Genomic DNA, 25,323 nt, shown 5'->3' on the forward strand with positions numbered 1-25,323 from the left:
GCCTTTCGGTAACGAAAAAAAACACGTTTCTGTTTTTTTTTTCTTTGCGAGAGTCACGGTTTTACTTCCGCGAGAGGCACAGTTGTGCATTCGCGAGAGCCACCGCCGTGTCTCTCGGAAAGGGAAAAACAAATCACGTTTTCTGTTTTTTTTTTCTTTCGTGAAAGTCACGGTTTTGCTTCCGCGAGAGGCACGGTTGTGCTTCGCGAGAGTCACGGCCGTGTCTCTTGGAAAGGGAAAAAATTCGCGTTTTCTTTTTTTCGCGAGAGTCACGGTTTTGCTTTCGCCAGAGGCACGGGCGTGCCTCTTTCAGAAAGGAAAAAACGCGTTTTTTTTCCTTCCATGAGAGTCACGGTTTACCTTCCACGAGAGGCACGGTTGTGATTTCGGGGGAGGCACGGACGTGCCTCTTTCGAAAAGGGAAAAAACCCATGCTCCCGGTTTGGTTTTTTCGTCTGGTGTTTTTCATGAAAAAAAGTTCGTCAAAACCTATTAACATGGGATCTAGTTTTGAAGATCTCGACGCGAGGAATCCAATGGTGAAAACGGTTTGAGATTTGGACACACGGTTTAAGAGATAAAACGTTTTGAATAAACGGATCTACGAAAAAAGGGAAAACTTTCAGGTTGCGACAAGTGGCGCGCTGCATGTGCGCCACTTATCGTGACTTGGGAAGGTGGAATGTTCTTTGCAACGAGTACTCTTTAATTAGTGATTTTGAGAAAAATGAGGGAGACGATACAACGTCTCTCGCTAAAGGAGTCCGTTAATTGGGCCGGCGTCATTCGCTGGCAGTTAATGAGGAAGAAAGGGGACGAAAAATGGGGGCTCTCCCGGTTCATAACCCGAATTAAGCCTGGATTTTTACTGTTTATTCTCAGTTTTTCCAGTTTTTTCTCTCTTTTCTCTATTTTTTGTTTCTCTTTTGGTTTTTCTTACGTTTGTTTTCGTTTTCACTCTACATTTTTTTATATGTCAAAAATATTTTTTTAATAAGTGATCAATATTTTTTGTATACACGTTCAACATTGTCCGAATGCTTATTCAACTTTATTTAAATACCTGTTCAACATTTTTTAAATACTTGTTCAACATTTTTTAATATGTATCCAACATTTTCTAAATACTTGTTCAACATTTTTAATACTTATTCAACATCTTCAAATACTTGTTTAATATTTTTTAAATTCTTGTTCAATATTTTTAGAATGCTTGTTCAACATTTTTCAAATGCTTGTTCAACATTTTTCAAATACTTGTTCAACATTTCTTCAAATCCTTGTTCAACATTTCCAGAATGCTTGATTAACACTTTTTTCAAATAGTTGGTCAACATTTTTCAAATACATATTCAACACTTTTTGAATGCTTGATCAACATTTTTCAAATACTTATACAACATTTTCCAAATTTTTTTGTAGAGTGTTTTTGTAATATATATTTATAATATTTGAAAGTATAAACAAAAATGCAAAAATAAAGCAAAAAGCATAAAAAACAGAAAACCAGGCTGTGGCTTCGCGCGCGTGGGCCAGCCCATGTTGCTCGCACCCTTCAGCGAAGATTGCCTTGCTCTCGCAGAATGCGAGATATAGGGGCTCACTACATAAAGAACTGGATGAGAGCATCTACATACCGGACCCCTAAAATTCCCCTAGGGCGGATGGGCCGGTCCGACACCACTCAAACCCAACCCAATCTAGGGTGGAAGTGTGGAGGCCCTGACGGGTTCGTCACGTTGGATCCGATAGACCGGACTCAAGCCAATTCCGTTCAAATTGTTCCCAACCTTCTCCGACCTATCATCTTCCTCTCCTCTCTTCCGCCTCGCCCGCGTCGGCCCATCCCTAGCTTCGTCGTCGTCCCGACCCCACGGCACCACCACCACTGGCAGAAAACCCCTCCTTGCCACCCCCGCCGCCCCTTAGGTTGCCGCCGCGGTACGTCTTGCTCCTCCGGTCAGACATCTTGCCCTCTGTGTGTTCGACAAAAGGTCACGATGGATTCGTCGGATAAGGAGTTTCACAACAATGAGCTTGATGCATTCATCCAAAAAGAGTTTGTGGATTTGTCGAATTCGTTGGACAAAGAGGTCATGATGATGATAAGCACCCAGGAGCAAATGGAGAAGAAATCGGAGCATATTCTAAACTATAAGGGTTCGTCTCTAGTTCCGCCGCCGTCCCAACCCCACAGTGCCACCACCACCAGCACAAAAACCCTCCTCGTCATCCTCGCCTCCCCTCACAGTTGCCGCCACGGTACGTCCTGCTCCTCCGGTCATACACCTTGCCCTCTATGTGTTTGACAAAATGTCTGAGCTGTTTTTTTTAATTGTAGGTACATCGTCGGGTAAGGAATTTCAGAACAATGAGCTTGATGCATTCACTCAAAAAGAGTTTGTTGGTTTGTCGAATTCGTTGAGCATCCAGGAGGAAATAGAGAAGGAAATGAATCATATTCTAAACTACAAGGGTTAGATGAAGGGGAGGAGAATTGTACGCCGGGATAGGATTGTTGGCACACAACTGCTCTACAAGGACTACTTTCAACCCAAACCAAAGTTCCATGATGGAATTTTTTTTTTGGTGTCGCTTCCAGATGAGAAAACCCTTGTTCCCGTGCGTGGTGGAGGGCGTGGAGGCACAGGATCCCTACTTCAGTCTCAAAAAAGAATTGATGTAGGGCTAAGCCCTGATTTACCCGGATCTTCACAAATTGGAGTTACTTTGCAAGAAACAAAGTATGTCATCTACTTTCAAAGTTGATATAATAACAACTTTTAAGCTGTACTCACACGGTACACTTTACACACCCAAAGGAAATAATTGGTCCATGCATATACCTTGGACTTGGATGGTGGCGTCCTGGCCGTGGACGGCAGTGGCACACAGCACGGTCGTGCCATTGCCAGCGCCCTTCGAAGTCCAGTTCAAGCCCCTATCAACTCCAGCCGACGCCGCCAACGAGTGAAGGGTTGGGAGTGCAGCTGGCCCGACGAACGAGACATAGCGAGGGCGAAGGAAGAGATGGGCAAGGTGGGGGTAAGCTTGGACGCTGCCATGGCAACGATGCGAGAAGGGAAGATGGCTGCTGGGGTATACATATCGAGTGACAGGTTCAGTTCACTGGCCAATGGATACATGGTCGAATTAGTAGTCATGGACGGGAGACATCAGTTTTGGGTCCGTTTGTCCACAGTCCACAGACCTCAGTAATCATTCTCCCTCTGCTATTTGAATACGGTCTGCATATATTGTTTCGAATTCTACTCCCTCCGTCTCATAATGTAAGACGTTTTCTGACACGAGTGTAGTGTTGAAAAAACGTTTTACATTATAGGTCAAAAAACGTCTTACATTATGAGATGTGATAGAGTTTACCTTGTTGTCTAGGTATTCATCATGTTTATTTCATCGCATTAGTTCGTTCATGCACGTAGTCATGTCCAACCAACTTAGCTGCGGCCATGTAGTCGCCTGAAGATGAGATCATGTGTACATGCAAACTAGTACTGGGTTAGACAATTAGAAAATAAATGCATATAGATTAGGGAAGATGTACTTGAGCACGACAGGTTAGTCATGTCAAGTTGTGAGCGTCACATGGCGTCGTGTGTGTGGCACAAATGTGTGTATGTGCCGTTGCATTAGCAAGTAGTCTATCTGCATGGATGTGTTAGCTAGCTAGCTGCGTTCGCTGCGGAGCCGGAGCGGCTGAGTCGCGTGGCAGATCGACGAGGAGAAAGAATCGGGAGCAATCAGTTGTGGCTTGGTCCTGTGCGTGCATATCCAACGTTCTGCAGACTTGGTTGCTACTCAAAGTGAAGCTAGCCGGTTGAGTAAGAGTCGGAAGTAGTTGCGGGCTTTGTACGTGCGTCTGCGTGCGTGGAGTTAGTGGGTGAGTGGCTGCGTGTTGGCTGTGTAACACTGGCTACTTAAGCCCATGTATTTGCATTGTGTCAGGTGTGGGAAGAAATAGAGAAAAGGCAAAGTTGTGTGTGCCAAGAGTCTCTGTGCGTATCTTCTTCAACCTCTAGACTTGTGTTCTTCTATCTTTCGTGTGTGAGAGTCTTCTTCCTCCTCCGGCTGCGCCAACATTGAGATGGAGGGAGTACAAGGTTATGCTCTAATGAGAACTTGTGTGAAAATGTGTTGGAGATGCTTAGGCATGCACGTCCGATGAGGCACTTGGGCACTCCTTTTGCATGCAAATCAAATGGAACCTGGAGGTTCCAATCCCTTGTTGGGTCGAGTTCTCCATTAAATGTAAGAACCGAATTACTTTGTGTACGATGGTTTTCCATCCGATTCCTGTATGACAAGAGAAGGGCCCGCTTCCATATGTTGTGGCCAACAACACTAGATCAATCTGATCCTACAAATGTCATATGAATTTTCATCATATGTGTAGTAACTCTCATGTAAGAAATGCAGAAAACATGATAGTAAACACAGCTTACTGCAACAACTTGCAAAACCAGAATGCAACAATGAGAGGTACTAACTTCACCAAATAATGTTACTGTACCACAACATACAAAATACTAGTTCAACAAATTACTAACACCGTGTTTGACCATGTTTCCTACTAATACATAGAGGGCACATTTTGTGACGTAGACCCATAACACCAAATCACCAATTTGTGCAATTGCGTGTATTCTCAAGTTGAAGATATTGTCCTAGGTGGCATCACAATACTATAATCCGATAAGATACATACCTTGTAAACTAGGGTTTTACTTCATTGGAAATCATTAACGCACCACGAAACATCTTAGGATTGGTCAAATCATTTTAGTTTACTATCTCACATGTTAAACATAGTTGGTTTCAACTGCTAATTTGAAGCTCATTAGAAGCTTGTTTCCCCAAAATTAAGGACCAAATCTTCGATCCTCACACTTCGAGTTGTGGGTAGGTTGCGCCTGAAGCTTTTCATTGCTTGAACATGATATCGTGTTCACATGTATCTCTTTGGCCTTTCCATAGAGGTACATATACAAACCACTGAAAACCAAAGCACTACCCAACAAGCTGCCATATAACAGTAAAATGTATCACTTACGGAATAAAAGAGCATGTAAAGATTAAAATAACTAACAATCAAACTATGGTATATGATGTAATTCTAGTGCAACAATGTATAACAAAATCACAACATTCATTAAGCTACATTGTTCAATATTTCTGTTTCATCATACGTTACGGTACAATTTTTCACTATCTCTATTCCAAACCACTAGGTGGCTATAGGAGACACTGCATTAACAAAACTCATCAATTATATATTGATTGATCATATGGATCATAAGGCATGCTTCACACGTAGGTACATACACCATGATAAGCACAAATATATTTAAGCACCATTTTCTTGAAATTAAATAAAGGAACATTTATATTTGTCACAAGAATGATTTTTCCCAGTGCTATTGTGTCTTCAAGTCATGATTTATAATTTTGTGTAACTTTATTAGATAATGATAACTACATTGAGAATATACACACCCTAGGGATAGAGACATTATATTATGTCCAATTATAATACCTACACATACATAAAAAAAAGCTTTGAATGCGAGTCCAAATACTAGACAAAAATACACGTACCTCCCAACTGTGAGGCTTTCTCCTAGCAATAAAGCCCCAAGAACCATGGTGAAAACAATCGATAATGTGCTGAACATTGGTGGAAAAACAGGACCTCGCTTTTCCACAGCATAGAGATTTAACCAATACTTGGCGGCTGTGCCAAGTGCAGCCTATGTTCCAAATCAAGTATGTGACACATTATTGCCTATTTTTTCAACTATAAAGTTAAAAAATATGGAAAGAAATGTTTTGAATATTCAATATCATGAAGTAGTTGGATCTCGAACCATATATGATGTCCTCATAGGCAAGTTTTTACAATTTTGATCTAAGTTAACATTTAACTTTTAAGAATGATATGCCCGTTGATTCTTGTAGCTAGAATAAAGGTTGAATACACCACAATCTCTAACAAATATTATCCTTACAAGCTATCCATATCTATGTTGAAAACATATCTTGCTCGGGTTGCTTGATAAACTAAGATTAGCTTGTAAATGTAGTGGAATTATCAACTAGATCTGAAAATGTGGAAAGTAGTGGAAATCATGCAATAGTAAGAGATTTCTAAAATTGAGCAGATTATGGAAAAGACTTACTGAGTAGACAATTGTTAATAGTTGAATGTTCCATCCTACTTGCCAAGCAAGTTTGTCTCTTCTCAAAAATATTCCTATGGCACATGTTTGCAAACCACCTAGAGCACAGGTCAACACTGATGACCAATGTTTCCACGGATACACCTTTAAAACTTTCACCTGCATTATTGGAAACCCTTCGTTATAGAAACAAGACTTAGTCTAAAGCCACCGTATCAGAATTGGACATACCTGTATGGGGTACCAAAATGCATAGCATATGCAATCACCCAACAAAAGTAAGGTGCCTCTCAAATGGTGGCATCCTCCGGCTACTCCATTAGAACTCTTAGTGATACCTCTTATAACTGGAGACCAGAGATGCAGTTCCTTCCCATTGTATAGGCTTATTAATAAAGCCCCTCCAAAGCATACCAATGCACCAACCACCTTCGCGCTACCTTCCTTGGATTTGAGGCGCAAGGTCTCCATGCTGCAAAATATATTTTGAAATTTTATTTTTTAATCTCTAGGATTAAGGTACATAACTAAGTTGTTTATTCGCGGAGACGAAGTTACAAATTAGTAGAGGAAAGCAGGATGGGGGGGGGGGGGGTCCATCCTACATTGGAGAGAAGGAGTTATGGTGTTGTACGGTGGAGGCAAGGAGTTTTTACCCAAGCAATATTGAAAGGACGAAAGTGAAGAGCGGAGTTAAACCGGAGAAGATCACACCATAGGAAGCAGTTGTGTCATGTAGCCCGTAGTAATACATGGCCATAGGCAACGAGTACCTATACAATGTCAAAATATCACTGTCAATATCAATAAACATTATTCCTTAATCATATACTCAAAGAAAAAGAAACTGTATCATACTTGACATTTGGTCTATATAATAAACTATGAAATTGATTAAACAGAAGTTGTGCATCTCAACCTGTTCATTTATTTTGCAATTACAAATGAATAAAAAAGGCATAAAACATTCGATAAAGAATCTGGTACACAAGTTTTCCATATGTCCGAGGAGGATTTAAAAAAGTGTTAGCATATGGGGGTTAGAAACTCATTCAGGTTCAGTTTAAGCTTTGTACTTGTGTTGAATGAATTAGTTGGCTAATGTATGCTTGGTCATCTTCGGACCAACGTAAAACCACTTCCCCAATTCGGTTGATTGATTTTTTATGACAAGATACACATATATAAACATTGAACAAAATATAGAGTTTAGAGGATAAAAAACAAACAAACTACAAAACTAATTATATTATGTTAGTGCAAAGGTATATAAGATAGTTCATCGAGCGTATATACCCGACAAAAGCATTGATGAAGAGCCAACCAAGAGCCTTCTTATCCAATTCTTTCCACTTCCCACTGCAGATTTGTCAAACATATTATTTAGGCAATGATTAAAAATTATATTATTATTTTCCATGAAAATAATATGTTTTATTAAAAATAATAAAGATAAAAAACTCCTCACCTTTCGAGGAGCAGGGCAAATGGCAAGATAAAAATGGCACCCAGAATGCTTCTATAACAAAGCAATGAGAATACAAACATGCCGCTATCAACTGCTACCTTGCCTAGCAGTATAGTTCCTGTGTTGAAGAGCTCCACAAGGACCACACAAACAGTTGGTTTCCACTTGCTTCCTGTGCGGCAATTTCAATCACAATATTAAAAAGTAGAACTTGTCAATCTCTATTTCATGCCAGAACCACATATGAGCTACATATAGTTGCACCTACTAGATAAATACTCGTATTACGTTGTGAAGCACAAACACAGATAAGATTGCGTATCCCATGAAGGACGCACCCGGTACATAGATACATGGGGCATACACTCAACCTAAGTATATATTTTTTTCATTGACATAAACATTAAGATAATTGGCCATAGGTTTTCACAAATATGAGCACAAAAGAGCACTGAGTTTTCCACTGTATATTTAGTAGAGGTTGCAGAAATTGCAATGTACTTTCCCACTTTACTTAGGTTATCAAGCTGAGCTTTGCAGAATGGATGAGATTTCAAAATGTGCGGACTAAGAGCATCTACAGCCGGGCAGCCCAAATCGGCCTCAAATGCCTGGGTTGCCCGCCCGGTCACTGACCAGTCACGACTTTTTGACCCAGACGGGTGCCTCAAATGTCCGGGCTGTCCGGCACGCCTCATATCCAGCCCAAATATGGGGCGGATATGAGGGATCCGGGATTGTCCGCCACGTCAGCCCGGCCCACCACGACCCCACGCTTGTCCTCACATTTACCCCCAATCCGGAAACCCTAGCTCACTCCGCTCTCGCTCCGTCCCTTCTTCTCCCCTCCAATTCGATCCATCCGACAGCTCCGGCGACCATGTCGAGCGCTGGCAGCCGCTCCGACTCCGACATGGACATCGACGAGGAGCTCGCCCTCCGCATTTCCCTCAAGAGGTCCAAGGTGGACATAAGGGGCAGTTCCAGATTTGTAGCGTCGCCTCTCCCCCGCCGGCGCAGCGAGGACACTGACGCTGGCTCTTCCCGTCCCGCGCACAGCTCCGCAAGGGTAGCGCAGTCCGCCTCGACCCCATGCCGTCCCCTGCCCCCTCCCCCCGCCCCGGCTGCTGCTCCCTCGCGTGGGCAGCGTTGGGTGCTTGTGCCCGCCCCGCCGGCACGGACGCGCACTGCCTGCCGCGAGAGGCAGCGGGCGAGGGAGAGGGACGGCAGCGGAGAGCTCTGCCCACCGCCGCCGCGGGTTACCGGCGGAGCCCGACGAGGACGAGCAGGTTCTCACGTGGGTCTACTGTCGGTCGCTTACGACGGCAGAGACGAACGCTCGGCGGCTCCACCAGAAGAACGTGAAGGCTCTCTGGCTTGCCATCGAGCAGTCTGAGCGGGAAGCGAAGGAGAAGGCGACGGAGGCGGCTCGGCTGGCCAAGCTCAGGTGCCAGCAGAACCGGGCCGTCTAGCTCCTGAAGGGCCTCATCATCGTCTCCTCCTCCTCGTCCGAGGACCACGGCTCCTCGTCTGACAAATCGGACGATCCTCCACCAGTCGCCGACGACTATAGCTGCGTCGGCGACCAGAAGGGGAAAGGGCCGTCTCGAAAGTGGTGAAGTTCAATTTCATTTCAAGTTTTAGATGTAGTATAAAGTTGTCTGTCGTTTATGTGAACTTTGGTGGACCTTTGAACAGCCGTTCGTGATCTTTTGGTGAACTATTGTGCTATCCTATGTCTGATTATATGTCCGGTCAGCTGATAAACGTAGTTTCATCGACGTTGCATGATTTAGTATGGATATAGGGGTTCGGATATGAGATACACGGATGTGGACGATGGGATTTGTGGGGTGCCCGGTCAGTGCCCGCGGACGCGTCTGCGGACGTTTGAGAGGCCGGATTTGCCAAATCCGGTTGTAGATGCTCTAACTTCCCAAGGGCTGAATTCCAGCTGCTTTCAAGCAAAACAACATAAACTTTGCACAAAAAAAGTATGGCTAGTAATTTCGAAGTTGATAGAATAACAACTTTTAAGCTATAGCTGCTACGCACACGGTACACTTTATACACACCCAAAGGAAACAATGGGTCCATGCATACCTTGGACTTGGATGTTGGTGTCCTGGCCGTGGACGGCAGTGGCACACAGCACGGTCGTGCCACGGCCAACGCCCTTCGAAGTCCAGCTCAAGCCCATATCAGCTCGCGCCGACGCCGCCTCCGGGTGAAGGGTTGGGGAGCGCGGCTGGCCCGACGGCGAGCGAGAGGTGGCGAGGGCGAGGGATGAGACGGGCAAGGTGGGGGTAAGTTTGGACGCTGCCATGGCAACGGTGCGAGAGCCGAGAGGGAAGATGGCTTGACGGACTGGAAGGGATGGAGCTGGCGACGTATACATATCGAGTGGCCAATTAGTAGTCGATATATGGGTCCAATTAGTAGTCGAACGGAAGAATTCGGTTTTTGGACCGTTTGTGAGCTGCATGTGCATGCATGGCACGTTTGTCGTCCAGGAACCGAAGCCCGATGAGCAGGCAGGTGGTGGGTGCATACTTCCGTGCTTAATTGCCGCCGAATCGTTGATCGTATCAGGCGCGGTCGTCGCTTACCGACACTTGGTCCACGCATGCACCCGACGACGAGGCGAGTCGTCGGGGCGGGGGAGAAGATGCGGCGATCCATCGCACAGTGCTAGTGGCCACCGGCGAATGGCGATTGCAGTATGTACAGCCGCCGAGAGACAGATAGTCTCTGCCAGCACGTCCATCGACCGGCCCCAATAATTGATAACTTGGCCCATTCGAAGCTCAAAGCAACCGAAATACTCTGTACTATCAATGACTTACACCGGTGCTAAACTGTAACTGATACCAAAGGGAACAATGGGTCCATTCATGTACAATACTAGTACATTGTTTTTTTTTAACACAGTACAAGGCCATATACACATACATAGACTCAGCCATATAGACGCACGCAAACCAGCACATCCGACATACTAAGCCGGCATCACATTTTGAGATTGACAAAGCCACTATAGACACCTCGTGGTCGACGGGAGCGTCTCTCCCCACTCAACAAATATCACCAAAAAAATGAAATAAATTCAGAAAAATACGATAGCTAATGCCAAGTCTAGAACTTGAATTTTGATGGGCTTGTTCCATTGTTATGAAACCTCTCAAGTTCGCCATTGTAGGCTTGGAGTTGGATGTCATGTCATGGACGGCCTCGATCTGAGAGCTCTTTTGGTCCAAGAACCGAACCCGATGCACAGACAAAGTGCTAGACTAATGACAGGTACTATAGGATCTTTTAATTAGTACCTCCAAATCATCGATCTAGTAATCTCTCTGTTTTTATTTACTCTGTATATTAGATTTGACGGAAGTCAAACTTTTCAAAGTTTGACCAAATTTATAGAAAACAATACAAACACATTTCATTTGTACCCCTGGCAAACTCGAACTTACTATAACAAATCTATATGATGTGAAATTACATTAAAAAATGAATCTAATGGTATTGACTTATTAGTGTATATGTTAATATTTTTGTTTATAATCCTTGTCAAAGTTTATAAAGCTTGACTTTGATCAAAACTAATACGCGGACTAAATAAAAACGGAGGGAGTACCTCCAAATCGTCGATTGTATCAGCGCGCGATCTCTTCTTCCCGTCAACATGTTCCAAACTGCAGGCGGGCTGGACGGGGATGACCATTCCATACGGCACATAGAGCTAGTTGCAATCAGTGCTACAGGGTGAAGCTGATTTAAAATGGACTTTTATCTATTGCGGGGAGATGTAAATTAAATTTTCTGCCTTAACACACATTATGTCAACATAACAAATTTTAACAAAATATAGGACAACTGTTTTGAAAGTTTGAAATTCACATGAAGTGCAGCCGTTGTGGAGCTTGGGATGGGGCAGGCTGGGTGACGACGTTGTGATCCCCGTCGAAGAGCAGCCGGATAGGGGGAAGGATAAAGCACGTAACATGGAACCCAGATCCGGTTTCGCCGGCAGCGGAGCTAGCCGGATCACAGACATCAGGGTGGTCGCCGCCGCCCTACACTGCGTACAGTGTGGTCGCGAGAGTGGGCTTCATGTTCGCATCACAAAGCAAAAAATTTATGTTCTTTTTACGACGGCTAGGGTTTTCTTCTTTGGATCCCTGGAGGCACCCCACTCGCATCTCACTTGGCGTACATGGGCTTCGATGCGCGTCAAATTATTTGCTTGGCTAGCGATTCAAGACCGATGTTGGACGGCTGCATGCCTCTCTCGTCAAGGGCTGCCTCATGCTCCGAGCTGTGTACCGTGCGACCAGGCTCCTGAGATTATGCATCACTTGCTCATCGGTTGTTCTTTTCGGTGCGTGTTCTGGCATGGAACTCTCTCCGCCTACATGTTAGCAATGTCCATGTCGGCTGGAGAATGGAGATGATGAGTTCCTTGACTGGTGGGCGTCATCTACGGCGGCTGCTGCAGTCGGTCTCTGGAGAGGCCTTGCCTCGCTGGTTATTCTCGTTGCTTGGTACATCTGGAAGCACTGAAACGCCCTCCACCTTCGACAATGAGCGTCCTACTACTGTGCGCCTGCTCCAACTCATCTGCGATGAGGTGCATGCCTGGGCTTCTGCCGGAGCCAAGGGCCTAGCTGCTATACTTCCGAAGAGACATCCCTAAACACTTATTGGGTAAAAAATATATAAAGATGATAACAAACACAGCTTGCGGCAACCACTTGAGAAACAAGAATACAACACCGAGACACGAAATTCACCAAATAATGTTATTGCATCGTTACAACAAAAATATTAGTTCAACAAAAAAAAACTTACGCCTTGCCCATCGACATGTCCTACTAATATATTGAGCACATGTTTCGTGATGGAGACACCATCACCCAAATCACCACTTTGTGCAATTTCGTGCATTTTCTCAAGTTGAAGATATTGTCCTAGCGAGCATTATAATTACATAATCTGATAAGATAGATATACTCTGTGAAGTAGTCTTTTTCCTCGCTAGAAAACATCAATAAACCATGACACATTTTAGGATTGGTAAAACCATTTTAGTTTACTACCTCACATATTAACCTGAGTTGGTGTCTAACTGCTAATTCTCAAAGCTCACGAGAGTAGTTTCCCCAAAATTAAGGGCGAGATGATGGATCCTCACACTTTGAGTTCTGGGTAGGTTGCACCTGAAGCTTTTCATTACTTGAACCTGATGTCATCGTCACGTGTAGTTCTTTGGCCTTTCCATAGAGATACATATACAGACCACTGAAAACCACTGCACTACCCAGCAAGCTGCCATATAACAGTAAAATGTATCAGTTGTGGAATATAAGTGTTTATAAGTGTAAATACTAAAAGAACCAACGGTCAAACTATAATGTTGATGTACCACTAGTGCAAAATTGTACACCCAAGTCACAACAAGCTAAGGTACATTGCTCAGTATTTCTTTTTCACAATACGTTAAGCTACATTTCTTTTTCACTATATACATTCAAAACCACTAGATGGCCACAGGGGCCACATCATGAACAGAACACATCAATTACACTGGCCATATCACTCATAAGACTCGCTTCACACGTAGGACATACATCATGATAAACACAAAATATTTAAGCATCATTTTCTTAAAATTAAATAAAGGCACTTTTATATAGGACACAAGAATGATTTCTCCCTAGGCTATTTTTCCTTCAATCATGCTTTATTATATAATGGTAACTATGTGAGAATACCCACCCTCTAGTCACAAAAACTGTACAACTATAATACACACATATGTGTAAGAAAAACTAAAATATTTGAATATAAGTGCAAATATGAGACAAGGTACACGTACCTCCCAACCGTGAGGCTTTCTCCTAGTAATAATGCTCCAAGAACCATGGTGAAGACAACCGATAAGGTGTTGAACATTGGTTGGAAAACGGGGCCTCGCTTTTCCACGGCATAGAGATTTAACCAATACTTGGCTGATGTGCCAAGTGCAGCCTGCATTCCAAATCAAGTATGTGCCACATTACTGCCTATTTTTTTCAACTATCATGTGAAGAAAAAACTCAAAACACATGTTTTTAATATTCAACGTCATGAAGCAATTGGATCTCGAACAATATAGGAATTCCTCATAAGAAGGTTTTGCCAATTTTGAACTAAGCTAAAATTTAACTTTCAACAATGATATGCCCATTGATTTTGATAGGTAGAATAAAGGTTGAATACACTGCAAAATATTATCTAACAGATACTTTCCTCACAAATTCTTCTATATCTACAAATCAAAACCTATCTTGCTCGGCTTGCTTGCCTTTTGGCTGATAAACTAAGATTAGTTTATAGATATAGTGGAATGTCAATTAGATCTGACAATGTGGAAAGTAATGAAAATTCATACAATAATAGGGGATTTTGAAAATTGAGTCATTCTGGAAAAGACTTACCGAGTAGACAATTGTTAATAGTTGAATGTTCCATCCCACTTGCCAAGCCAGTTTGTCCCTTCTCATAAGTATTCCTATGGCACATGTTTGGAAACCACCTAGAACACATGTCAACATTGATGACCAATGTTTCCATGGGTAAACCTTTAAAACTTTTACCTTCATTATTAGAAACCCTTAGTCGTTACCGGTCAAAAACGAGGAAAAATTGAAATCATGTTATGCCTCTTAGGGGTAATATAGATCCAAGTGTTAGTTAAAAAATACCATATATATCAAAACTGGACATACCAGTACAGGGTATGAAAATGCATAGCGTATGCATTCACCCAACAAAAGCAAGGTACCCCTCAAATGGTGGTGTCCTCCGACAACTCCATTAGAACTCTTAGTGATACATTGTATAACCGGGGACCAGAGATGTAGTTCCTTTCCATTGTACAAGCTAATCAACAAAGCCCCACCAAAGCATACCAATGCACCAACCACCTTCGCACCGCCCTCCTTGGATTTGAGGTGCAAGTTCTCCATGCTGCAAAATATATATTGAGATTTCTATTTTTCTAAATCTTTATTGATTAAGAAGTTGCTTATTTGTAGGGACGAAGTTACTAGTAATTATAAATAATTAGGTAGAGGAAAGCAGGATGGTGTGGTAGCACCCCCTAGTTGTTGTATTCTACATTGGAAGAAAGGAGTTATGGTGTTCTAAGTTGGAGGAACGGATTGTTTACCCAAGCAATATTGACAGGACAAAAGTGAAGAGCGGAGTCAAACTTGAGAAGATCACGCCAAAGGAGGCGGTTGTGTCATGTAGCCCATTGTAGTACAAGGCCATAGGCAACGAGTATCTATACGAAGTAAAGATATCATTGTCAATATCAATATACCTGATTCCTTAACCATATACTAAAATAAAATTAACTATATCACACTTAACATTTGATCAATATAATGCGCTATGAAATTGATTAAACTGTAGTTGTGCATCTTAACCTCTTAATTCCTTTTGTGGTTATGAAGAAACAAAAGGCATAAGATATTTGAAGAATCTGGCAGAAAAGTTTTCCATTTATTTTGAGGATTTGAAAAAAGAAGTGTTAGCATATGGGGGTTGGAGAATCAGTCGGGTTCAGTTTAAGTTTTGACATGGAGCCAATGTGTTGATTGAATTAGTTGACTAATGCATGCTTTGTCATCATCAGACCAACATATAACCACATCTCCAAACTGGCTGATTGATTTTGACGGGAACAAAGGAAAAAATGCACATATATAAGCATTGAACAAAACATAGAGTTTAGAGGAGCGAAACTACAAAACTAATTATTTTATGTTAGTGCAAAGGTATATAAGGTTGTTCGACGGTGTATATACCCGACAAAAGCATTGACGAAGAGCCAGCCAAGAGCATTCTTATCCAATTCTTTCCACTTCCCACTGCATATATTTGTCATGCATATTCTTGAGTTAATGGTTAAAACTTACAATATTACTTTCCATGAAAATAGTAGATTGTTTCAAAAAAAATCTCACCTTTCGAGGAGTAGGGAAAATGGCAAGATGAAAACGGCACCTAGAATGCTTCTATAGCACAACAATGAGAATACAAACATGCCACCATCAACTACTACCTTGCCTAGCAGTATATTTCCTGTTTTAAAGAGCTCCACAAGGACAACACACACAATCGGTTTCCACCTGCTTCCTGTGCGGCAATTTCAATCACAATATTAGAATATAATTCCTATTCCCACGCAAGAGTTTTACTTAAATCTTACGTACTGTGAGAGAAGGAATAACTACCTAGAGCAAAACGTGCTAATACCGTCACCCAAGTGAACTACTACATAGGATTTAAGTAAACATATTACATAACAATAGCATTACTCATGTTAGAAGTAACACACATCACCCCTCCCCCAAAGTATTACCTCGTCAATCTCTAAATTCATACCAAGACCTCATGTGAGGCCCATATAGTTGCACCTACCAGATAAATAGTTCGCTCTGAAGCATGAACATAGATAAGATTGTGTATCCCATGAAGAACGCGTCTAGTGCATGTATACATGGAGTATACGTGCAACAAAGGTATCGATTTTTCATTGGCATAAACATCAAATTAATTGTTTCCATAACTATGAGCACAAAAAAGAATGAACTTTCCACCGTATATTTAGCTTGCAGATGTGGCAACGAACTTTCCCACTTTATTTAGGTGATCGAGATGAGCTTCCAAGAATGGATGACATTTTGAAATGTGAGGATTAACTTCTCAAGAGCTGAAATCCACCATCTTTCAAACAAGAAAACACAAAATTTGTGACAAACAAAGTATGTATAGTACTTTCGAATTTGATAGAATAACAACTTTTAAACTCTAGGTACTACGTAGACGACACAATTTACACATCCAAATGGATTGGGTGCACACATATGCAATACTCCCTCTGTTTCGAACTAATTGAAATTCCAGATTTGTCCTAAGTCAAACTTAAATAAGTTTACCAAGTGTATATAAAAACATATCAACATCTACAACACCAAATTGATATTATAAATCTTAGTAGATTGCTCTATCGATTTGTTGATTTAGGACAATCCTAAAACTTATGTTATTTTGGAAGGAAGGGAGCACCTGCTTGGACATGCTGGTGTCCTACTCATGGACAGAAGCAATGCACACCATGGCCGTCCCATGCCAACGCCCTACGAAGTCTAGCTCAAGCCCATGTCAGCTCTAGTCGATGATGTCGGGCAAACGGCTGGGGCGGACTGCTGGCTGAGCGAGCGGGAGGTAGCGAGGGCGGGGAAAGTGTAAAAGGATTAGAGATGAGAGGATTGGCGTAATGCGTTGTGTGTTGTATTAAGCCTTGAAAGAACAAGACTTGGAGGGCAAGAAGCCTCGTAGCCGTTGTTGGAAATATGCCCTAGAGACAATAATAAAATAGTTATTATTATATTTCCTTGTTCATGATAATTTTCTATTATTCATGCTATAATTGTATTAACCGGAAACCGTAACACATGTGTGAATACATAGACCACAACATGTCCCTAGTGAGCCTCTAGTTGACTAGTTCGTTGATCAATAGATGGTTGTAGTTTCCTGACCATGGACATTGGATGTCGTTGATAACGGGATCACATCATTAGGAGAATGATGTGATGGACAAGACCCAAATCCTAAGCATAGCACAAGATCGTGTAGTTCGTTTGCTAGAGCTTTTCTAATGTCAAGTATCATTTCCTTAGACCATGAGATTGTGCAACTTCGGGATACCGTAGGAATGCTTTGGGTGTATCAAATGTCACAACTTAACTGGGTGGCTATAAAGGTGCACTACAGGTATCTCCGAAAGTGTCTGTTGGGTTGGCACGAATTGAGACTGGGATTTGTCGCTCCGTATGACGGAGAGGTATCTCTGGGCCCACTCGGTAATGCATCATCATAATGAGCTCAATGTGACTAAGGAGTTAGCCATGGGGTCATGTGTTACGGAATGAGTAAAAAGAGACTTGCCGGTAACGAGATTGAACAAGGTATAGGGATACCGACGATCGAATCTCGGGCAAGTAACATACCGATGGACAAAGGGAATTGTATACGGGATTGATTGAATCCCCGACATCGTGGTTCATCCGATGAGATCATCGTGGAACGTTTCGGAGCCAATATGGGTATCCAGATCCCGCTATTGGTTATTAGCCGGAGAGGTGTCTCGGTCATGTCTGCATGGTTCCCGAACCCGTAGGGTCTACACACTTAAGGTTCAGTGACGCTAGAGTTGTAATGGAAAATTGTATCTGGTTACCGAAGGTAGTTCGGAGTCCCGGATGAGATCCCGGACGTCAAGAGGAGTTCCGGAATGGTCCGGAGGTAAAGATCGGTATATTGGACGAAGGGTATTGGAGTCCGGAAGTGTTCCGGGGGTACCAGGCTATGGCCAGAATGACCGAAAGGTGTTTCGGGGGCCCCGACAAGTGTTGCAGGGCCTCATGGGCCAAGGGGAGGGGGCAAACCAGCCCACTAAGGGGTTGTGCGCCCCCACACCCTTTCCCACGTTGCTTGGGGAGGTGGGACGCCTCCACCTGACTTGGGAGGCAAGCCTCCACCTGGCTTGGCTTGGGGGGCAAGTCTCCCTAGGGTTTCCCTAGGGAGATCCAATCTACCTTGGCCGCCGCCCCCTTGGGGAAACCCTAGGGCGCCTCCCCCTCTCCCCTTCCCCCTATATATAGTGAGGGGGTGGGAGGGCAGCAATACCCCTTCACCTGGCGCAGCCCTCTCCTCCTCCAACACCTCCGTAGTAGTAGTAGTGCTTGGCGAAGCCCTGCAGGAGAACCGCAAGCTCCACCACCACGCCATCGTGCTGCCGGAGTTTTCCCTCAACTTCTCCTCTTCCCTTGCTGGATCAAGAAGGAGGAGACGTCCCCGTCTGTACGTGTGTTGAACGCGGAGGCGCCGTCCGTTTGGCGCTAGATCGGATCTTCCGCGATTTGAATCGCCGCGAGTACGACTCCATCAACCGCGTTCTTGTAACGCTTCCGCTTAGCGATCTTCAAGGGTATGAAGATGCACTCCCTCAGTCTCGTTGCTAGCATCTCCTAAATTGATCTTGGTGACACGTACGAAACTTTTGAATTATTACTACGTTCCCCAACAACAGTAGCACTGCGAACTACAGTGTTGCGGATGGTCAGACTGGAGAGAAATCGAAGGTAGAAGCCGATAGGCTAACATACCCCCATAGTCGTGTTGGGGAACGTAGTAATTTCAAAATTTTCCTACGCACACGCAAGATCATGGTGATGCATAGCAACGAGAGGGGAGAGTGTTGTCCACGTACCCTCGTAAACCGAAAGCGGAAGCGTTAGCACAACGCGGTTGATGTAGTCGTACGTCTTCACGATCCGACCGATCAAGTATCGAACGCACGGCACCTCCGAGTTCAGCACACGTTCAGCCTGATGACGTCCCTCGAACTCCGATCCAGCCGAGTGTTGAGGGAGAGTTTCGTCAGCACGACGGCGTGGTGACGATGATGATGTTCTACCGACGCAGGGCTTCGCCTAAGCACCGCTACAGTATTATCGAGGTGAACTATGATGGAGGGGGCACCGCACACGGCTAAAAGATCAAGCGATCAATTGTTGTGTCTCTAGGGTGCCCCCTACCCCCCGTATATAAAGGAGCAAGGGGGGAGGTGCGGCCGACCAGGAGAGGCGTGCCAGGTGGAGTCCTACTCCCACCGGGAGTAGGATGCCCTCCCTTTTCCTAGTTGGATTAGGAGTGGAGGGGGAAAGAGGAGGGAGAGAGGAAGGAAAGGGGGGGCGCCGCCCCCCTCTCCTTGTCCTATTCGGACTAGGGGGGAGGGGCGCGCGGCCCTGCCCTGGCCGCCTCTCCTCTTCTCCACAAAGGCCCACTATGGCCCATTAAGCCCCCGAGGAGTTCCGGTAACCCCTCGGTACTCCGGTAAAATCCCGATTTCACCCGGAACACTTCCGATATCCAAATATAGGCTTCCAATATATCAATCTTCATGTCTCGACCATTTCGAGACTCCTCGTCATGTCCGTGATCACATCCGGGACCCCGAACAACCTTCGGTACATCAAAACATATAAACTCATAATATAACTGTCATCGAAACGTTAACCGTGCGGACCCTACGGGTTCGAGAACTATGTAGACATGACCGAGACACGTCTCCGGTCAATAACCAATAGCGGAACCTGGATGCTCATATTGGCTCCCACATATTCTACGAAGATCTTAATCGGTCAGACCGCATAACAACATACGTTGTTCCCTTTGTCATCGGTATGTTACTTGCCCGAGATTCGATCGTCGGTATCTCAATACCTAGTTCAATCTCGTTACCGACAAGTCTCTTTACTCGTTCCGTAATACATCATCCCGCAACTAACTCATTAGTTGCAATGCTTGCAAGGCTTAAGTGATGTGCATTTCCGAGTGGGCCCAGAGATACCTCTCCGAAATCGGAGTGATAAATCCTAATCTCGAAATACGCCAACCCAACAAGTACCTTCGGAGACACCTGTAGAGCACCTTTATAATCACCCAGTTACGTTGTGACGTTTGGTAGCACACAAAGTGTTTCTCCGGTAAACGGGAGTTGCATAATCTCATAGTCATAGGAACATGTATAAGTCATGAAGAAAGCAATAGCAACATACTAAACGATCGAGTGCTAAGCTAACGGAATGGGTCAAGTCAATCACATCATTCTCCTAATGATGTGATCCCGTTAATCAAATGACAACTCATGTCTATGGCTAGGAAACATAACCATCTTTGATCAACGAGCTAGTCAAGTAGAGGCATACTAGTGACACTCTGTTTATCTATGTATTCACACAAGTATTATGTTTCCGGTTAATACAATTCTACCATGAATAATAAACATTTACCATGATATAAGGAAATAAATAATAACTTTATTATTGCCTCTAGGGCATATTTCCTTCAAGTCGTAGCGGGAGTATCATGGACGGTGTCGCGTTACGGCTCGTTGACTAGAGAGGAGGCCGAGGAGTTGTTCAAGTAAGGTCATAACCCTTTGTGCCGATGTTAAGATAGTTGAGAGCTTAGGACGGTGTAGCCGTGATAGAGGTAGACTTGTGAGAGATGTCGTGGTCGATCTCGAGTCGGGGTTGCCAATGTCTATGTAGTCGCGGGCGCAAGGAAGCGCCATTTAATCAGAGACGCAGTGGTGCCCCAGGAAGAAAACGATGATACGACCAATGCAGTCGTCAAGGAGGGTGTCGATGTTGAAGATAATTGTCTAAGCCATTTGTAGACGACGCACCACACAGGGTTTTTTCAAGCCCGAGGACGAAGGCATGCATTCGTGTTGTCAGCACCAGGCATGCGTAGACGGGGACCAGCAAGAATTGTATGCCATGTTGGAGGGAGCAGCAGAGATCCTCCAGGATGGTTGCGAGTTGCAGGGTAAAACGGTGTAGGGTAGAAGGTGCCAAATGTTGCCCGCGGTTGCCGGAGTAGACGAAGTGGTCAAGAAGATGACGGGGACGTTTGTGACGAGCAAGTGCCTGACAAAGACGAATAATTGGTCAATGGAACCAAATATAGCTTGCGCCATGGTAGATGTTAAAACGCACGGAGACAGCGAGGTAGACTGAAGGCGCGATGCTTCGGCAGTTTGCGTGTCGGTGCGACGGTGAGGAGGACCTCGTGGCGATGATGGTGCGGCCCGAAAGGACAGTGTAACGGCAGCCCATTGCTGGATTGATGAAGAAGCAGGCGTGCTCGATGACGATCTTCATGTGATCCAAGGAGATGCGCACGCCGCGTTCATCAGATCGGACATGCGACAGACGGCCGACCGTGACAGGACCATGCATTCTGCCCAGAAAGAACACGCATCGGATGCGAAGGCCGATCCAATCACGTACAACTGTGCAAACATCGAATCGCGCGTGCTCGTAGCCAACACCTACGGGGAAGGCGAGAGTAACCTGGGCCACGCAGCGCGGATCGACTGACCGGCACAAGCGGCCGACGCAGCACCGGCACCCAGGATGCTGTGTCGTGTAACATATACAGTCGGACTTGCCAAATCCGGCCCCTCAAACGTGTGCGGATGTGTCCGGACGCCTCTGCAAGCACTGATCGGGCACCTCTCAAATATTGCGTTGCACATTCACATACAATAAATTTTGATCCTCAAGTCCATACAAATCATGCACGTCGATCATACGATATAAACTGTCCGAATACCAAAGTTCGAAATAAAGCAAAGCAAATCGTAGTTCAACAAACCAGACATGGCAAAATGAAATCAATGTCCGAGCGTGACAGATGGCCTCGGATCACTGTTGGGCGCCTGCTCCGAGCGAAATGCGTCCTGCTCGTTCTGCTCCGCCTGCATCCGGGCCGCCTCCTCCGATTGCTTCCGAGCCGCAGCTGCCCTCGCCGCCTAGTTCTTCCTACGGTCGTTGATCTCCATCTTCTTGTCCGCAAACCACTTCTTCGAATGCTTGTCATAGAGGGTCTCGTCCGCCAACGTGATCCTCGCATCTTACGCGTCCCGTGCGAGTTGCAACATCTCCTTCTCAAGCTATATGTCGCCAAATGTCTTGGCCTTCTCGAGCTTCCATTTGATCGCCGCTTGTTGCATTCATCATCAACAAATGAACTAGTGGTCTATGCTAAAATATGATCGGACAAGAGTAAAGAAAACGTACAGACTCTAGTTCGGTCATTCCGTCAAACATGTTGTGGGCAGCCCAGGCAATGCCGGAGCCCGTGCTCATCCGCGCCCGAACGAGCTGCGGCGAGTCACACACGTCAACCGCCGGCATTTGCGTGGGCGGAAAGGTCTCCGGAATGGCCAAGTTGGCGCTCGGATCATCCTGTGTCCCAAAGGGGGCGAACAGCGTAATCCGCGTAGGAGCTCGGAGGGAAGGGGTGCAGGGATCCAGGCGTGGCGGAGGAGACAACTGCTTCACCACATCCAAACCTCCCTGCGACGCCGTCGCCGCCTCCCTCTCTCGCTGCCGGCGTCGCCGCAACTTGCAGGCGACGTTCTCCGCCTTGCAAGTCGCCGCCGACGACACCGCGCCTCCCACAGACGAGGCGGATTGCGTCTCCGTCGCGGCAGTGTGGCTCGGGCTGGACGACATCTCCGGCAGTGGATCGGGACCGGGGGTGAGGATGGGAGCAACGGTGGAGGCCGGCGAGGGTCCGGGCGCGGGAATGGTTGAAGGGCGGTGGGAGGAGGAGGAATGGTTTGGTGGATTTGGTGCAATTTGGAGTGGGATCGGATTTGTCGGGTTCGACGTGGCGGGCGTGCCCGGGCGCCCTCATATCCACCCCATATTTGGGCTGGATATGGGGTGCCGGTCAGCCCGGGCATCTGAGGGCCGTTTGAGAGACCCGTTTGGGTTAAAAAATCGTGACCGGCAGTGAGGGCCGTTTGAGAGACCCGTTTGGGTCAAAAAATCATGACCGGTAGTGACCGGACGGTCTGGCTGGGCGTTTGAGACGTGGTTAAGGGATCCAGTTCCAGACGTCGAGAACGTCCCGTCCAGCAGTTGTATCGGCGCATGCAAGATCCAGAAGGCATGTATGCGAGGTCGTTAGCATGACACGGAAGCTCGCTGGATGTGAGTGGCGGACGGAGCACCCGGCCACACGCACCTACGCTGGATCACCTTGGATGCAACGGGATGAATCATGAATGAGTTGGAGGTCGGTTTAGTCGAAGCCAGTGTGGCGCACATAGGGTCAACAAACGACAGGCGGCGCAAATCTATCTTAGAATGAAAAACAAAACAGAAACATATATCGGTCATTGGATGAGTGAGAAAAATCTCAGTCGAAGGATCAAGAAAAGACTTTCTAGGGCTGACAGTCAATACAGTCGGCGCTGAACCCTAGCTACGGCTTGCTCCCCCCCCCCCCCAGATGAAAACAATTTCTATCTAAATCCGTGCAATCGGGCAAGATGACTCGACGGAGTGGAAGCGGTGAAGCGGTCGGGATATGCATATCAAAACTTTGAGATGCATGCTGGATAGCGGTCCTATGGTGGAGCAATAGTAGTACATGTAATTGTATTAACGATCTACTTGCCTATATGGGATTAGTTACGTCATGAATGATCATAGTCATACTCGTTGCTATTCTTATCAATTGCTCAACTGTAATTTTTTACCATGCCGTTCGCCTTCTTTTCAAGAGAAATACCTCTAGTGAACCTATGGCCCTGGGTTTATTCTTCCATCAATATAAACTCCTTCAAAATTGCTTTTTCATATTTGTCTTACTTTTTTCGTATCACTACTTCTCTATTTGCTTTTAATCTTGTAACTCGCAAGACAAAGGGCTTGACACCCCCTTGCCAAGTTGGGTGCAAGTATTATTTTTGTTTGTGTGCAGACACTATTTACCTTGCTAGCAAAAAGGTTTATATTTAAAAACGGAGTGACTACTAACTATTGGATTACTACAAATGAACGGTCCGTATCAATTTGGGACTGTCTTAAAAGAAAACGCAAATAAATATATCCTGGCCTTTGATAGATCATCTTTTTTGTATTGCGAAAATATTACTATATCGGATCACTATATGGTCTTTTGATAAAAAAGACGCTGATAGTAGACGACTGAAAATAATCTTGGATCATGTTTCTGTCCATCTAGAACTTTCATACTTGATATTACTATACTGTTCACCCAAATTGAGTACCTTGGACTTGGATGGTGGTGTCCGGGCCGTGGAGAGCACACACCGCGCTCGTGCCAGGTCCAGTCAATGCCGACGGTAGGAGGGTTGGAGTGCGCGGCTGGCTGCGGTTGGCGATGGACGGAAGCGCGCCAGAGTCGGAAGCAATGGAGAGGGAAGAGTCGAGCAAGGTGTCAGTTAGCGAGGATGCTGCCATGGCAACCGTGCTAGAGAAAGCTGGTTGTAAGCGATGGCTCGAATTAGTAGCATGGACGACCTTGATTGGGCAGCTGGTAGTACGTCCCCGTTGGGCAACAGTGCCCACATTTACGCCACCGCCCAAACACGTGCTGGCCAGCTGAAATAATTTAACGTGGTGTCTCTACCGATATTTAATGTGTACCAATTTATCAAAAAATAATCAACGTGTAAATAATTATGTGGACAATCTCCACCTTGTGTGTCTCTTCCCTCCCGTCTCTCCCAAGCATTGCCAGCATTGGTGTCTGTTGAGTATTTAACCAAAAACTACCACATTTCACGGAAACGTGACAGAAAACTACCACTTTACGATTTTATGCGGAAAACTACCACTTTTGTCCTAATCCGTGGCAAAAAACTACCAAGTCTCGAAACCGGTCGCTTGGCCTGCACCAAGCACCAAACTAACCAGCCGGTCCCACGTTTCAGGTGCCACGGTGGCCAACCGACGCCCGCCGCGCGTTAACGGCGCGTCCGCGGTCGGAAACGGCGTCGTCAGAGGATCAGCATCAAATGGTCGGTCCCACATTTTGGTGCATTGAACGCAAACTGACAGCCGCCGTTAACGCGCGGCGGGCATCGGTTGGCCACCGTGGCACCTGAAACGTGGGACCGGCTGGTCAGTTTGGTGCTTAGCGCGGGCGAAGCGACCGGTTTCGAGACTTGGTAGTTTTTTGCCACGGATTAGAACAAAAGTGGTAGTT

The 25,323-nt window shown here is 45.3% G+C and overlaps 2 protein-coding genes across 2 annotated transcripts; both read right to left on the reverse strand.

Moving 5' to 3' along the window:
- Positions 1-4,436: 4,436 nt before the first annotated feature.
- LOC109765952 (WAT1-related protein At5g64700-like) lies at positions 4,437-10,017 on the reverse strand. Its single transcript, XM_020324718.4, has 8 exons — positions 9,769-10,017; positions 7,666-7,837; positions 7,494-7,556; positions 6,854-6,970; positions 6,429-6,669; positions 6,198-6,356; positions 5,617-5,768; positions 4,437-5,040 (listed from the first exon to the last, which is right to left on the reverse strand). The coding sequence occupies exons 1-8, from the start codon at positions 9,989-9,991 to the stop codon at positions 4,881-4,883; spliced, it is 1,287 nt and encodes a 428-aa protein (XP_020180307.1). The 5' UTR covers positions 9,992-10,017; the 3' UTR covers positions 4,437-4,880.
- A 2,436-nt stretch (positions 10,018-12,453) lies between these two features.
- LOC109765953 (WAT1-related protein At5g64700) lies at positions 12,454-24,580 on the reverse strand. Its single transcript, XM_020324719.2, has 8 exons — positions 24,383-24,580; positions 15,681-15,852; positions 15,522-15,584; positions 14,879-14,995; positions 14,436-14,676; positions 14,145-14,303; positions 13,544-13,695; positions 12,454-12,993 (listed from the first exon to the last, which is right to left on the reverse strand). Exons 1-8 carry the CDS (start codon positions 24,573-24,575, stop codon positions 12,834-12,836), a joined length of 1,257 nt encoding a protein of 418 aa, XP_020180308.1. The 5' UTR covers positions 24,576-24,580; the 3' UTR covers positions 12,454-12,833.
- Between the last annotated feature and the right edge of the window lie 743 nt (positions 24,581-25,323).

This window comes from Aegilops tauschii, chromosome 2 (genome assembly GCF_002575655.3).
Source record: "Aegilops tauschii subsp. strangulata cultivar AL8/78 chromosome 2, Aet v6.0, whole genome shotgun sequence".
NCBI lineage: Eukaryota > Viridiplantae > Streptophyta > Magnoliopsida > Poales > Poaceae > Aegilops > Aegilops tauschii.

Excerpts from the sequence above, each read along its gene's own strand:
- LOC109765953 (XM_020324719.2), bottom strand. The coding sequence starts at position 24,575 with ATGGCAGCATCCTCGCTAACTGACACCTTGCTCGACTCTTCCCTCTCC. Across the intron at positions 14,677-14,878 it reads GTCCTGTCAATATTGCTTGG|CATGGAGAACTTGCACCTCA; the intron begins GTAAACAATCCG and ends TATATTTTGCAG. Across the intron at positions 13,696-14,144 it reads TATTAACAATTGTCTACTCG|GCTGCACTTGGCACATCAGC; the intron begins GTAAGTCTTTTC and ends TTTGGAATGCAG.
- LOC109765952 (XM_020324718.4), bottom strand. The coding sequence starts at position 9,991 with ATGGCAGCGTCCAAACTTACCCCCACCTTGCCCGTCTCATCCCTCGCC. Across the intron at positions 7,838-9,768 it reads CACCAACATCCAAGTCCAAG|GAAGCAAGTGGAAACCAACT; the intron begins GTATGCATGGAC and ends ATTGCCGCACAG. Across the intron at positions 7,557-7,665 it reads TTTGCCCTGCTCCTCGAAAG|TGGGAAGTGGAAAGAATTGG; the intron begins GTGAGGAGTTTT and ends ACAAATCTGCAG.